This window comes from Sceloporus occidentalis, unplaced genomic scaffold, assembly GCF_023333645.1.
Source record: "Sceloporus occidentalis isolate IW3139 unplaced genomic scaffold, rSceOcc1.0.p SCAF_32, whole genome shotgun sequence".
Lineage (NCBI taxonomy): Eukaryota > Metazoa > Chordata > Lepidosauria > Squamata > Phrynosomatidae > Sceloporus > Sceloporus occidentalis.
The window spans coordinates 3,076,669-3,092,748 of NW_028317012.1; the positions used below are offsets into that span (position 1 = coordinate 3,076,669).

The 16,080-nt window shown below is 38.8% G+C and overlaps 1 protein-coding gene across 1 annotated transcript in view; it reads right to left on the minus strand.

The window, feature by feature from the left end:
• Positions 1-6,676: 6,676 nt before the first annotated feature.
• LOC149298476 (uncharacterized) overlaps positions 6,677-16,080 on the minus strand; it is a 43,302-nt gene continuing 33,898 nt past the window's right edge. The window contains exon 11 of the mRNA XM_089487297.1: positions 6,677-6,840. Within this exon, the coding sequence (XP_089343423.1) occupies positions 6,677-6,840 (164 nt within the window). The remainder of the gene's footprint in view (positions 6,841-16,080) is intronic.

Below are 16,080 nucleotides of genomic sequence, written 5' to 3' on the forward strand. Positions count from 1 at the left end.
CAAGAAGAGACTGCCGGGCCCTGTATAATACATAGTTAAAGTTCCTCACCCAATGACGTATCCATTATAAAGGACCAACTCAATCTTTCCTGCTGGAGAAACTTGCCACTGTTGTCCCTTTACGACAAACAGTGAAGTGAATGCGTTGAAACCACAAATCTCCTGCAAATGTTCTTTTAGTCCACTCATACTTCAAGGTTAAACAGGGCGGCAAGATTTCTCATCTTGACCGCCTACAGACAACAACTAGCACCACTTCCGATGTGGTGCACATTTCATGTTCTCTTTGTGCAAAATCACAACAAACAATATGTGAGACCTGTCACTTTTTCATGGCTTCATTGTGCACCTTTTGGCAACGGCCATTAATACATTGGAGCAATAGCAATGGTGCGTGAATACTGCTTTGTTATATTAAAATGACTGCTGCACTGTATGATGCATGCTTATACACTCTCAGATTAAAGAGACATCTGGCACTCCTAGTGCAATGCTCATGTTAAATGACTAAGGCAGTGGCGAGCTAAAATACAGCAGCTCTAATCCCCATGCTATGGATGTGCACAGTAAATTAAAAGATTGCTTGTTATACAAATGCACTTCACATTGCAATATGGCAGAACTACGGCAGATGAAAGACGTCTTCGCCAACCACATACATCCCCTGCCCGTGAATGCATCTGGCTGCTCTGGCTCCTGGGATGCTCGCAGCCCCCTCAATGTTGCCTTTGGCTCCCAGTTTTTCTGTTTCCACGTAGGGAGCCAGCAAACCCCATCCTCCCTCCAAATTTTATCCTGTGGCTCCTGTTCCATAGCGGGATTAATAACTCCTGCTCCTGCCCAAGGTAGTACTCCCATTGATTCCAAGCAGCCAATCACTGGTGAGAATAGATGAACCGTGGAGTAGGAGGGCAGCTGCTGCAGCATGGCTGCATCTTCTGTATCAGGTGAGTGCTCTAATTTTTTTTTTTTTTCGTTTTGTCGGGGTGTCAAGAATATTAAACTGCCCCTTTAACGATAACTTAAGTATGACTTTAAAGCAGCTAAGTGAGAACCTTGATCAAAAACATTACGCATCATAACCAGTATATTGAAATATAATAAAACATTGATATGGACAGGAATAACTTTACAGGAAAATGATATGTGAGTAGTCTCACATTAAGAGGGTAAGATGAAACAATACACGCACTAGCTGACTGCAGGGCTACAAAGCAATCTTCACCGAGGGATCATAGGTAATTAAAGAACATTTTTATGAAATTTCCTGGTTGTAAGATATACATCCAAATAACTGAAAAAAGCACATAAAAAAACAATAAGTACGTGATAGTTTTCAGCTATGTATTTAATTAAGATTTTATTTCAGATCTAGTAGTTAATCTTACATAAATAGTGTTGCTCAGTAAAACTGTATAGAATGTAACAAACAGACAACAAAATAAAAAATATAGTATTCTACTAGACTATGTGTGTATTTGGTTGCCCACTTATTAGAAGAAGTGGTTTCTGGTTTAATTAGCCCTAAAGTATCAAAGTATTTATTCTAAGCCCTGATGGTTCAATAAAAATTGGGTGTCTGCTAATTATTTATAATAAACATTGATCTGGGTGCTATTGTTGTTAAGGAAATCACTGAGACTATGTGGTATTTAGCCCAGAAAGACAGAACCTGCCATTCATCGGCCATCATTTCTAAGTAGCAAGGAGAAGATATCTGCAAGGATGAAACACGCATCTGATTGACGGGTCAGTGTCACATCTGGCCACTGCAAATGAAACTATAGTGACCAGGATCTCCAGCATAGATGCCTGCAATGCAGACACAGCCAGTGCCTCCAATGGCTTCTATCATAGTGACATTGGTTGGTAAGGCCAGTCCACATCTGGAACGGCAGGGTAGTTGTTTGTGCATCCGTGCTCCGAGGATGATACATGAATGCAAACAAAGGACGAACCTCATCAAGATTCCACGTAAAACGCGAAAGATCTATTTTATTAAAACGCTCCAAGGTTTTCTATTTGCCAGACGCTGGATAAAAAAGATTTTTAACCACTTTGCGGGGAAATCTAATTGTTGCTTCATTATTGCCATTATCTAATTAAAAAGGCTTCCCAGGAATAATTAGTTTCAAGGCAGGTAAACTTGTTCTCCGCGAGAGAATGATCCGCTTCCACGAACATTATTTCTGACGACCGCCGGAAATAAGAATTGCGCAGATAAAATTTAATTCCCTCCAGGGTTTGGAAGGGACACAGCATGGAGAATAAGAAAAAAAAGTCAGATAGTATAAAAAAGAAAAAAAATGAATAGGAAGATCTCATATCATGAGATATCTTTTTAAACATAGGATTTACCTACTAAATATTGAAAATGATGATCATTTTAGAGAATTCCTTTTTTTTACTTATTAAAAATGTCTATTTGTAGGACAATACAGCATCACAAATAAGGTAATATTTATCGTGATCTTCATTGTGTTACCAATGGAAGGGCTAAACTGGCCTCTAAATGTCACGTGATTAATGCGTATATGTCAATGAAAATGTAAACATTTTTCAATATCACTGGTTACTTTGTACGGTTACACAAATACTATCACATAGAGATCAAGAGGGTAACTGGCTTCTACCTAACTTAAAAAGAAATCATCGCAGCCCCCCCCCCCCCAGCTTCTACCTTACCTAAATTAAAAAATAACCATGTAGCATGTGCTTTTTGTTTTGTAATCAGTTTAATTGGTTTAGAGATATTGGAATTTCAAGAATGGGACTTTTTTACATTTTAAAGTAAAGTTGATATATATATATATGGCAAAAGATGACAAAACCAGTATATTAAAAAGTTTTGAGCTCCAAAATCAGTTTGTTTGTTCCATACAATACCAGCGTCTAAATGAACCAAAGTGAACCTCAAGAGCGTCGGCAATAGAGGCATATTAATCATCATTAATCATTGGGTATCTTCTTTAAAAAGGTTAAACCAGATGTGACACCTGGACTATTTTCTTAGACTATTCTATTTCATTTCTGAGCTTTGTAGCTCACAGAAAAAAGAACAGGCAAGAACTGAACAATCCAATCACTCCAGCCTTAGCTATTCAGAAACAATTAATCTAATCTCCCAATACATATCATTGTTTACATCAACACCTATACTTTGGAGCCTCGGAGTTCTCCCTCTTCCTCCTTTGCTATAGCAACAAGGGCTTACTTTGTCTCCAAACCACTATCATTGCTTCAAGGGTATATAGAGGCTGCATTAAGTCATCAAAGAGTTTAAGTCTCAACTTTGTCAAATTTGTCTATTTAGCATGGTAGCTGACTTTTTTTTTGCCTTAAAGATTCATTAATAAAGGCAATCGTTTCCTTAAGAGTTTAGGAGAAACACTCTGTTAACTTACGTGCTGATGCTCATTTGGTCCATCATGCCTTCTCCCCGCTGTTCACTGCAGAGCCGTCTCCGCCAGTATAGGTACCGGATGTGCCCATAAAGCTTTATGGACACAGCCGGATTCTGTGCTGCGGGAGAACAGCTTCTGCAGAGGAGAGCGGACAGCAGGTGGAACGGAGCATCCGCTGCTAGGTTGAGGTTTTTATGAAACTCTTAAGAAAGCGATTATGCAATCCTTACTTCCAAAATGTAACTGAACCAGTATTCGCACTCATAAATTGTTGAGTAAATGCGGAAAGTAATCCTAATATTTGTTTTTCTTCACAACTCGTTCATGTGCAAGCAGATCGTAGCCAGGTTATTAGCACATTAGCAAAAATGTATAAGACCTATACAGTCACTGTAAATACTACTATCATTACACAGAGGTTTAAATAATGATGAATATGCATTTCGCGTAATTAGCAATTAGGGGCATCATTAACATCCCTTTGCTTTAAACCAGAAACTGCACTCCTGCCCCCGATGATCCACCATTATCCTCTTAATAACCGGTAAGGCCCGTGAAACTCTTGACAGGCAAAATGCTAATCACCATCCAAACAAAGCCAAGCACTTTAGTTAGAACGGCTGAAAAACACAAATGCTGAGGTTTCTTTGTCTGATTTTAGTCTTTTCCCATTTATAGTTCCTAAGTTGAAACTTCCTATAACATCTTAAAGGGGCAGTCCGGGCTTTAAAACAGTAAAAGAAAGAAAACTCTAGTTTGATGGACATCAAAGCTAAAGCATAAAACTGAAACTTATATGTCTCACTGTCTAATTCAAAGGAATATGCAAGCCATGACAAAGATAAATAAAATCTTTGTAGTATCCCCTTGAAAATGCATGGGGGGGTGCACCGCCAATCACTGGTAGAAAATGTTCGACCCCGGAGTACATATTGATGTACTTTATATGCATTCAATGTTCAGGGCCTGCTTGGGACACCTGATTGTCTTTAATAAGGTTATTCAACGCTTCACTTTAAGATTTTTCAAATGTAGGTAAACTATATCAAATTTAATCTTCTAACCAGACTTTTACTTTCCAGGAGAACCTCTATACATATTCTTCTATTTGGTTGGTAATTTACCTTTAAAGCATTGCAGAGAACAGCGCATGTGTAATACAGCAGACAAACATTAGCGTTATTTAAAAAAGATATCCACAGCTGTGTAAGAACACATGGACCTTTGTTTTTGCTAAAAAATACATCTACATTTCTGTCCTTAACTTTCCTTGTAAGTAATAGAAGTCAGAATCCTAGCTACGTAGGGGGAGCTGCTCATCTCACTTGTTCAAAACAGGGGTCATGCAAGACAGAGTAAGATCTGTTTACATGCTCAGTTAGTCGCTGCGCGGAGGGGATTGCCTCACAGACAGGCACTGAGTAGCAAGTATTTTTTCATTTTGGTAAAAGAAAGTGGGGCAAAAAACAAACATCCAAAGAATGAAAAACGAATACAACAGCAGAATATACTTCATATTCTGCTGTTGTATTACTTTTTCAATTCATCTTCACTTCGACTGAAGATGAGGCCCTTAATCCAGGGCTCCACAAACGCAAGACGCCAGGGTTTTGTAGGGCTGCCATCACGAATCTGTATCAGTGGGGTCACATAATGCACGCTAGGTGACTTGCTTCACCGCGTACCAGCATGAAAAGCATAGTGTGCCGGATATGCAACGGCAGATGATAGGCAGCGGTGTGACAGGTGAGAGGGGTAGTAGTGCATGTGAGTGTATGTGTATTATAGTGTCAGAGTCAGTGTGTATGTGTGTATATGTATAGTGCTGGAGTCAGTCTATGAGTGCATGTGTATGCTGTAGTATCAGTGTGTATGTGTGCTATATGTAAGAGTCAGTATATCTACTGTATTGTAGTGCCAGATTCGGTATGTATGTGTCCAAAGTGTTAAGAGTGTTTATTTTTATATATGTACAGTGTTAGCCAGTGTGTGTGGTTCTAGCATGTATGGTGTTGTTTATGTTACAGTATGGTGTATGAGTGTGTATGTTAGCATATAGTGTTAGAGTGTGTGTATTAGTGTATGCTGTTAGCAGGTGTACAAGTGCAGAATGTTAGCATGTGTGTTAATGTAGTGTGTTATTGTTTGTAAGCATAAGATGTTACCATGTGCCTCTTACTGTATGGTGTTAGAGAGTGTAAATGTATGTTAGTGCATGCCAAGGCTTGACAAACCCCGGGTGCTAGGTCGGGTAATATATAAAAATAAAAACATGATTGGGGAAGAAAAGTTTCGTATTACCAGTATATTCTGGCCTTTGTCGACTTGGCCTAAGACAGCAGGTTAGGGAGGCAGCAACTCTGTAGCGCCCCTGTTCAATCTGCCAGTTAAAAGGGAGATCTCCCCAACCAGCCTACTAATATCATGTAGGACTGTGCCGTGTCAGCAGAGCCTCCATAGTTCATTTCCAACCAGGACTGCACATCCATAAAATGGGGAGCGCCGTGATATGACATCATAAGCCAGTGCTCAGAAGTAAGCATGGCAGCACAGAGGCGGCAGCCGGTGGTACTGCCCTGGCTTAGCCAAGGGTAAATATGTCAAAGTTTTTTTTGTTCCTATCAAACAACAAAAATCGATTAGGATGGCATCTAGTACACTTTCCTGTTTCTGTTTGCTGTCCCTGTACATTCTCCTAACATAGGCTTTCCCAGGTATAATAGGCACCCATGGGTAATACTCAGGGTTAATTTGGGACTAAAGTAGCAGAGAAAAAAATTAAGCCAATTGAATGGTTATTTAACAAAACCAGAATCTTAAACACAATATGTGGAAACTTTTTACATGCTAAACTAATTTTTATGAGTTCTGGTTGTGAGGCTGTTAAATCAACCCTCAAAACTGCCGGTAAATTGTTTTCTTCTGTTCTGTTGGCAACGTACGGTAATTATGCAGCCACGATTAGACAGATACACAGAGCAGTTGTTGATTCAGACTAGAAGAATGATCCTGTTTCATAACATAATGTAAAATTAGCATTACACATTTAGCTACCCCACAGGACAAAAAAGGGTTGCCCAAGGCCAAAGTTATGATACTTGATATATCTATGTTTTGTTCGTGCACAAAAGGAAAACGCAGTCCACATCTGCTCTAGAAAGCAGTACAGAATTCTCCAACTGATTCTTTGAAAGTCATTGTTGCAAATGAAAATGTGCTGCTCACAAATCTTAATATAGAAGGAATTTCGATCATATAACATATACATTTTATTATTTGGAACACCCATCGTGGTAGTGAACCTCAGTAGCAATAAGGCCATCTACTAAATGTCCCTCTTTGGACATCAGACCCTTTAGAAGGTAAGGGGTGAAGATGATACCTGTCTGGCTCACGGCAGACTCCCAGTTCAGGCCAAAGTCTTCAGAATCTTCCACTGTAAAACAGAGATGGAAAAGGGCATTAGAATTTTCTTCCATTTACAACATATAGTAGGTTTCCTGGTTGCAAAGACATTCTATAGGTTTGAAAGACAACCCTGGCCATCTATGAACTTTAAAGGTTGGTTTTCAAAACTTTCAACCCTATATGGGCAGTACAAAGCAACATCACTATTATCTTAAATCGGTTGTAATAGTTTCCATATGTTTTGGAGGTTAACCTTCAGACTCTGCAAGTCAATTTCAGTAATATCTTATAAACTATTGAGGGAGAACCCCTTTCCAGTTACATGGATGGTCTGGCTTCCGGTTCCCTTGTTTCATGTTCCAGAATACAACAGTTTTTTGACGTACACAGATTTACATATGGAAACAAATACCCAAGGATCACGTTATGTGGAAAGTGTTGCTATGCTACGGCGTGTGCGCGCGCATGTTTCCATTTAATTGCCTATTCCATTCTGATTATAAGGATATCAGACTCATTATTACAGCAGGCATGCGTAAGCCTTATAGGACTAAAGTCTATTCCCAGAGATACAATAATCTAATATATTTTCTTTCTTTTTAATGCAGTCTACAGGATACATTAGTGTAACCATAGTGGCGGGCAACATGTGGTCCAGAGGCCAGATGTGACCTGTTTTGACGCATATTCCTTTGTAGATCCTGCAAAGTCTGAATACTCATATATATATATATACTGGAGTCGGATAGACTATCATATCTGCGTTTACTAGTGACATGTTTACACCTTGCAGTTTTGTTCTGGTTGTTAGGCAAGGACCGCTAACCAGTTACCAAAACCCTAATAAATATGAGCTATGGAACAGTTGGTAATTTTATGTGCAAAGTTATTTATTAGTATAAATCCATGAAACACTCTTATGCCTCAATGATTAAACTTTCATACATTGTTTCTAATGAAATACACATTATGGAGTAATTACTAAATATATTTCAGTATCATTTATTTGACAAACGAGTTCAGACATTTGTTAACACTGTTATTTTTTTAAACAGAATAATACTGAACATGTAAAAATAATAGTTTTCTGGATAAGCAAAATAATTCCGAAATATGTAAAAGCAGACAGATAACTAAATTCTAAAAAAACACTGTCTACTACTCAACCTCTGTGATAAAAGGAAGTTTAGAAAAACCGACTTTGTCTACTGTTCTGCTCAAGAGCTTCTTGCAAACTTAAAAGGGTTAAGGTTTGCGACGGCGTGTTGCGGTGGATGTGAATTTCTGCATTGCAAACATAATGGACAACAGCTCTAATTGACCAGAGTGAAGAAGCGGACTCTTCCATGCACATGGACTAATTGCGGTAATAATACAAGAACAGAAATCAAGTCTATTGCTGTTGGGGAGCAGCAGGAAGCAGCGCATAATCAACCAGAGATATCGGAAAAACAATGTCCTAGAGTGCAGAGGAGCAGCTGGACCTCAACTGAGAAATTAAATGGCCGGAGGGGTGAAGCCTACGGATTTTTCTGAACCCCCCTTTTTATGTTCTTTGCTTCCCTTAGAGATGTAAAGAGTGAGAACATGGTCAATGGACACAATCTATTTCTCCTTGTGGACACCCTAAACATTACAAATAGTCATTCTCAGCAAGCTTCTTCTGCACAAAGGTATGGGTGGCCCTATACAATGCCTCAATATATTAGTGAGGTTCCTAATAATGTTATCTCACAGCTTCGACTATGAATTATCCCAGGCAAGCTCAAACATTCTTGAAGGAGAAACAACCATGAAATTTACACGTTTCAACTCCCGCTTTATTGAATAAACCCCATACATGTTGGTAGATTGAAAGTATGCCCGACACTGCTGCCATCATATATAATACTCCCAATTGGTGCTTTTGCTACCAGCATTTTATGGCTGATATCCCTGCTTGAATGACTTTGCCTCAATTAAGTGAATCTTTAAATAATGACAAGTCAACATTTCCATAAGGAACAGTATGAGAGTAGTTTGGTCAACACATCTGGCGAGTCGCCACATAGAATCTTTACGATGGGCTACTAAAGGGTAAATAAAAGTATCATAAAAGACTCCATAATATTTTACTTCTAAAACAAACTTTTCGGAGTGTTTAATGCATAGCTCTATGGATGAACGTCTCGTCTAGGTGGTAGATATGGATACGCGGCTCCTAAAACCCTACGACCATTCTGTAAATGTCCTTTTAGAAACAGATACCTTCCCTTCTATCCTGAGAATGAGAGCGGCCCATTCATGCTAAAGGTGGCTGATAATCCAAGCCTTACTTTCCCTAGAGTATTGTGGACTATACATAGACTGCTTCTAAGCAGCTTAAGGTCTGAGCGTCAATAAGGTGCCTTGTTCTCCATTAAGATAGTTTCAGTCCCAAAGTGTTAATAGTTAATGGTTATCTTTATCTTACAGGAGAAACGGCCGAAAGACCGAATGGAATAGTACTAACCCACATCTTATTCCGGAGATATGTGAAATCGATGTTTATTTTCATTTATATTATACTTTGTGTGAGGTTGCCCCCTCCGCAAGGATTACTTGGAACACTAAAGGGTTAACTGCCATTACTGTAAGCACAAGCAGCTATAGCGTTCCAGGCAAGGCTTCAAAGCCAAAGGGACAGTCTGCGTGTAACCAGAAAAAGTTAGATCAAGGAAACTCGCCACATCCTGCACTACATCCTGATAGAGTGTCACCGAGCCTCACTGAACTGCTGTCATACTCCAAATTTCCCTGTACCCCCCCACACGCAGACACGCACGCAGACACACACACACGCAGACACACACACCCAGACACGCAGACACACGCGCAGACACACACGCAGACACACACGCAGACACAGACACACACTCTCACAGACACACACACAATTGCCTTTGGTGAACTCACGTGGTCGTACCTTTTCATAAAGGAATTTGTTTCCTTAAGAATAAAGGTTCAGACTGGAATTTGTACTGTTAAAGACAAGATTATTGAAGACTTTTGTAACTAAGGAAAAAACATCTCGCAGAGCTGCGCGCTTCCCTGGGGATAAACAGCCTGCGTAGGACCAGAGTACCTGGGGAACATAATCTTTGGGGACAGATTTATAAATAGGAACAATAACACATTAAAGTGTATGATTCAGACACCAGAACAAGGACATGGCAGAGAACACGTGGTAGTGATGGTCATGGAAATATGGAATAAACATGGAGAATGCATTCTACTTCCTCTTAAACGGGTTCCAGGGAAAGCTACAGATTTTTTTAAAAACTTTACTTTTCTAGGACTCCGAAAATACTAGGTTAAAAAAATATATAAAAAAAGGGGAGCACACAACCTAAAAAGCATAAGGGGCATACACATTCAGATTCCAGGGCTGCTGCTAGAATAATAATAATCAACAGATCATTGTTAGGACAAGAGCTCATAGTTTAAAACTAGACGGTCAGAGGTTTGACTTGTTTAAGGAAGTTTACTTTACTGAGAAGGTGGTAGATAAATGGAACGACCTCCCAGTACAAGTGGCAGAGGCTAATACAGTAAGGGAATTTAAACATGCTTGGGACAGGCATCTGGATATCCTGAATACAAGACCAATGACTGATTAAGGTCTGAGTCTCTACATGGGGGGAAATGGGCAGACTAAATGGGCCAAATGGGTCTTATCTGCGGCCAGATTCTGGAATTACCCACATGTGTCTATCTTTGAGACAAAACAACGCAAAACACAGGGAAAAAGAATTGGGGGAAAAAAAACCATACACATTTAGTTACTAAATATAAAACCTCTTTGGAACTGTATCTCCCTTCCTGGGGTTTCATTATCTGAGCTGGAAAAACAATATCATGAAATATTTACATCGCCTAAATATTTACAGCTCATATTAGTGGGGATCGATCCGGCTAAATGAAGAGCTCCGGTGGAACAGGGACAACGGGATCAATTCTGCACGGAGCCGCAAGCCGAGGTGTACTGCGCAGAACTAGAGGCTACTACATGTGCATTACATACATAAAGCAATAACGGTATAGAGTTGTGCTGTGTTGTGCTGTGCTGTGTTAAATATGTAACGTAATAAAAACCCACCTCAAGTGTCTACCCTGGGGTCCACTAACCCCTCATTCTATAGATCTGCATGATGACGTCGCCCTGTTTCGTTATCTTTGCCCTATTCTGAAGTTGCTGATTGGTGTTGATTGGTTGGGGCAGCCCTTGTAAAGGGTAGGGTGACGAAAACTAGAGAAATGCATTTACTGTACACATGCTCGCCAACTTTTGCTCTGGGTGTCTAGGGGCATAAAGGCGGCGTTCCCTAAAGTAGGCAGTGTTATGTGGCGCTGGCTGACTCCACCTATGCTGCGTGACTCCACCCACTTTGGGTGTCTGGATCTCATTTACCAGCGTTTAGGCTCTGATGCAGTATTTTTAACCCAGGACAGACCATAATTTGATGGGACAGGACCCCAAAAAACAGGACTGCCCCGGCAGATTTTTATCATATAATGTCTGCAAATGTTTTTGTTTGTTTTTTTCCTGTTATAGGGACAGGTGGTTTAGGGCCGACTCTTAAATCCGGCTTTTTAATGTCAATATGAAGCTTTATTTTAATGGTACTCTCCAAGCAGTCACGTTAATAACCCGGAGCGAAGGCCTCACAAGCTGTTCATGTGCTGAGTCCAGCAACATTACTGAAATGATCCGTAAATATGTGTCTAATGCCGCCAGAGCTGCGTGCAGGTGGAGGGACAAGGCGTTTGCCAGATGCTGTCCAAAGACGAGACCCAAGAAAAGTGTTCCAGTGGGCTCAACGTTAAAACAATACTTAGAAATGGAAATAAGGTCAAATCACACATCCGAATAGATTTTGGGTAGAACAGTCATATTTAAAGATAAAACTGAATGTTTCCTAAGAGGGTGGTAGATAAATGGAACCGCCTCACATCAGAAGTGGTAGACTGAGGGAATTTAAACACTGGTCACTGACGACAAAGTACAGGACAGAAGTTTACTTTAAAGTTGGAGAAGTGTTAGAACAGGAGGTCATAATCTAAAACTAGGGGATCAGAGACAGTAATGTAAGTTGGTAATTTTAGGAAAATTGTACGAAAACAACAGAAAAAGCAAACAGAAAACATTCTTTAAAAATGTTATTTTCTTCAATAAAGCATGAGAAATAGTCATCCTATCCGGAATCTGTGGGTTTATATAAAATCCCGCACCACATCGTTGCTAACACATCCTCCTTCCAGAATATGAAAAAAATATTAATGTTTTCGCTGTGTCAAAGGTGCCGTCTACTCTTCTGAGTTTAACACTTTTTTAAAATAAATGCATTATTAGAAAATTCATTCCTATTACTACCAAAAGCCTCTTTCCAAAAATAGTTCTTTGATCATCAAAATTTTTGACAGCAACACTTAATCATCATGTGACAAAAACTATCCTGAATCTAAGACGAGATCAAGTAGTGATTAAGGCGTCTCTAGGTCATGAAAAATACGGGCAGACTAGATAGGCCGAGTGGTTCTTATCTGCCGTAAACTTCTATGTTTCCGCAGCGGTAGGATGACCAGATCTTCGTAAATGAAATCCGAGGCGATATATATATAGTATAACAATAATTGACATCATGAAGGGGCAACACTTATATGAGGCTAGCGAGGAAGAGAGAGAGCAAAAATATGCAAATATTATAATGTAACATTCTTTCGCAATGGTGCTCATTATTCACATGCATCTAACAAAGCCAGAGGTGTGAATGACACAAATTAAGCCCGCATTCTACCGCTGAAACTTCAATCTGCTTGTGACATCAAGGGGGTGACGGGACAGTTAACGATTAAAGCTCGATATCAAATCACAGCTTAATTAGTTGGGTTTTTTTACTTCATTCATTTACAGAGGATTCTGTTTACTACACGCTCCGTCCCACATTCTGACAGCAATTCATGCAGCTGTCATACATAATGTCTCCGCATGTCTAGGCTGTAGATTCTAGCCTTCTTTAAGCTGTAATTAAATTAATTCTTCCTTGATAATAGACAAAAGTTGTTTTTGCATTATGTACCTTTAAATGTTGTTACTGCTATATTAACAGGTGTTCTAGAAATTTTACTTTTTTTTATTTTTATTTTTTTTATTATTGTTATTGATTCGGCGTCCCTGTTTGTAGAGTCTCGGGTTATCTCTGTAAGTGCTTGCGTCTGACTCACTCACATGAAAGCATCACAATAGGAAACTGATCCACCAACTGAATCCAGCCTGGAATGTCACTTGGAGATCCATGAAATTAAAGCACACAATAGGCTAATTAGCAATATTGCCACCTTTTATCAAGGCACGCTAAAATAAACCTAAAGAGAGGTTTATCGAGGGGCGCAGCGGAGATAGGAATTGGAAACCCAGTGATGGGGAAAACGATTATAGTTAAAAAAAAAAAAAATAGGTATGTTAGCAAACTGCCCCTTGAATGAAGCAGAAAATTAACTAATTAACCTAAAGCTACAGGTAAACTACCAAAATAGGATAGCAATGTTCTAGATTGTAAGCTTACTTGCCAGGCCCTCTCTACCTAATGTATCGGTTTGTCTTAGTCTGCCAGTTCTAGTTCTTATACCCTTTGAATGTATATATTGTACGAAATTGATTATAATAATATCAATAACAATAGTAACTATAATTTGGGGAATTTAATACAAATATCTGTGCATTAAAAGAAGACAAAATTTTTTTAAATTTGCTGTTTTTATTTGCTATCAAGATAAGAGAAATTCATTTATACTGAATATTACAAATTGATGTTTAGATGAAATAAATATATTTTAGAACTATAAACGGAAGAAAACCCCAGGTCATTTTATGTTTATTACGGTGGGAGGTTACCAGCCCATTTATAAAAATATAGGTATTGTAAATAAGGACATATAATTATATCATAATTCTGTAGATATTAAGTATAAAATAGGTAAAGTATATAACTGCAATATTATTAATCTCTAGCAAAATGTTTGCAAAAACTATGAATATTATTATTATTATTATATTTAAATTATATACTGGCAACAGTTTCTGCAGCGCTTCTTTTGGTCCATACATTTAAAGGGTCTGACAAAACTAGGACTGACATTAGGTAATGAGGGCCCTGCTTTAAGGTTAAAGAATAAGATTAATATGAATTATCTGAGCTCTGGGTAACCACAGGCGGTCTGTTGTTGAGCAATCTGTTGCAAATATTAAACAGTGAAACAAAAATGTCAATATTTACGATTATAACATAAACAGCATCTATTTCCTTACTTCACTGCAATATTTTCACATCAAGAGCGAGGTCTTGTTGAAAATCCAGATATGCTAGCAAATTTTTTTTACCCCAACCCCCCTCTTCCCCATATAAACTGGACTGATTTACTAAAAAAAAGTAGAAATTCCATCAATTAACTTCAGGCAATAAAGACTTAAAAAACACACATGCGTTCAGAGCTGAAAACAAACACTGCAATTAGCTCACGCTGCCTTCCCCTGTAAAAGTGCCTTTGTGGAGTAAAATGATTCCTCTTTCATCTTCTGATGATTTAAGGAGTACCCTGTATCAATATAATGGATATCAAGACTCCTAAAGTATAATGGGTGCAATGCCTAAAACCGCACTTATTTCATGAGGACATATAAAAGAACTATCAGCCAACACACACACACACTATCCTTCAAAAGTTTGGGGTCATTTATAAATGTCCTTGGTTTTGAAAGAAAAGCAAATTGTGTCCATTAAAATGACATGAAATGGATCAGAAATACAGCGCAGACGTTAATGTTGTAAATGACTATTGTAGGTGGCTGATGGAATATCTTCATAGGTGTACAGAAGCCTTTTATCACTCCCCATCACTCCTGTGTTCCATCACTCCTGCAATCCAATGGCTCGTTGGGTTCCCTAATCCAAGTTTAAATTTAAAAGGCTCATTGATTGCTTTTGCAATTATGTTACAGCTATAAATTTCCATTTTCCATGAAAACAGCTAAGGGACCCCAAACTTTTGAAGGTAGTGTACGAATTTCTGTTATGGATGCAATACCGTCACATTTACGTGGATATGGAGGTTCATTTTGTCTACCAAAAATCTACATTCCGTAAAAATATGGTACTTAATTATTTAATTGGCGGAATTACTGCTTTATATACATTTTTTTCAGTTCTATTATATCTCAAACGCCTTTACCAAACGCCACCAGCCTTTGGCATTTATTGGAAAGGAGAATGAATTGGGATGAAACTTGGTTCTCTGCAGAATGACCCTGTTCTTTTTTTTTCAACGGTTCATAAGGAGTCGAACTTCAGCAACATCACAGTGTATATTCCACCATAAAAAATAAAATATGGTTACAAGTCCAGTACCACCACACTTCCTGCAGTATTTCTTTCTCTCATCAGAGCCCCTATAGCAAAGATAGTGCTAAAATAAATAATTCTTGCTCCTCGGGCAATAGAACATTCACAATCATATATTCTAAGATCAAAATATATAGGTTTTTTTTTTTTATTACTTCTCTTGCTAACATCAGACACACAAACAATTCAAAACCTCAGTGTGGGCCCTATGGTTTAAATCTTGCCATCACCATGGCAACTAGATGCTACCCTGGCACGACAACAGGCAGCATTTGAATTTACAAGCTTAGGATGGACAGAAGGAAAACCACGTAGGCCAGCCATCTTATACCATGCATTCGTCACCAGAATACCACGTCCAGAATCCATGCGAGAATTGTAGACATATGTTGCCACGTATTCACGTGATTCTGCAACGGCCATGGTTAGTGAAACTGCATAACTTCAGCTTTTCTTAATCACGTAAGACTCTTCCTGATTTATCATCTTTGAACGTTTAATTGTGATGTTATACAAATGCGAGCTCTGATAGATTGTTGCTGTTGAATGTTGTGTTTATGTAATCAAACCTTCAGACGGAAGAATACAACAACAGATTGACCAAGGTTCATACAAGAAAGTACAGTGAATGTTGTGTCTAAGTGGAATAGCGTCTTTAAAGATAAATACTATCATCAACAACCTTCAACCAGACAAACATAGCGACACAGATGTCTCGCTGACTGATCATGGGCTGAAGATTGAGGTCGGTAGGAAAGAATTCTAAAACGGTCTTCATTATGTCATGTCTGCTATTATGGAGGACACTTCTAGATGTCATGCCCCTTATCTCCAGAATGGCTTATGTACAC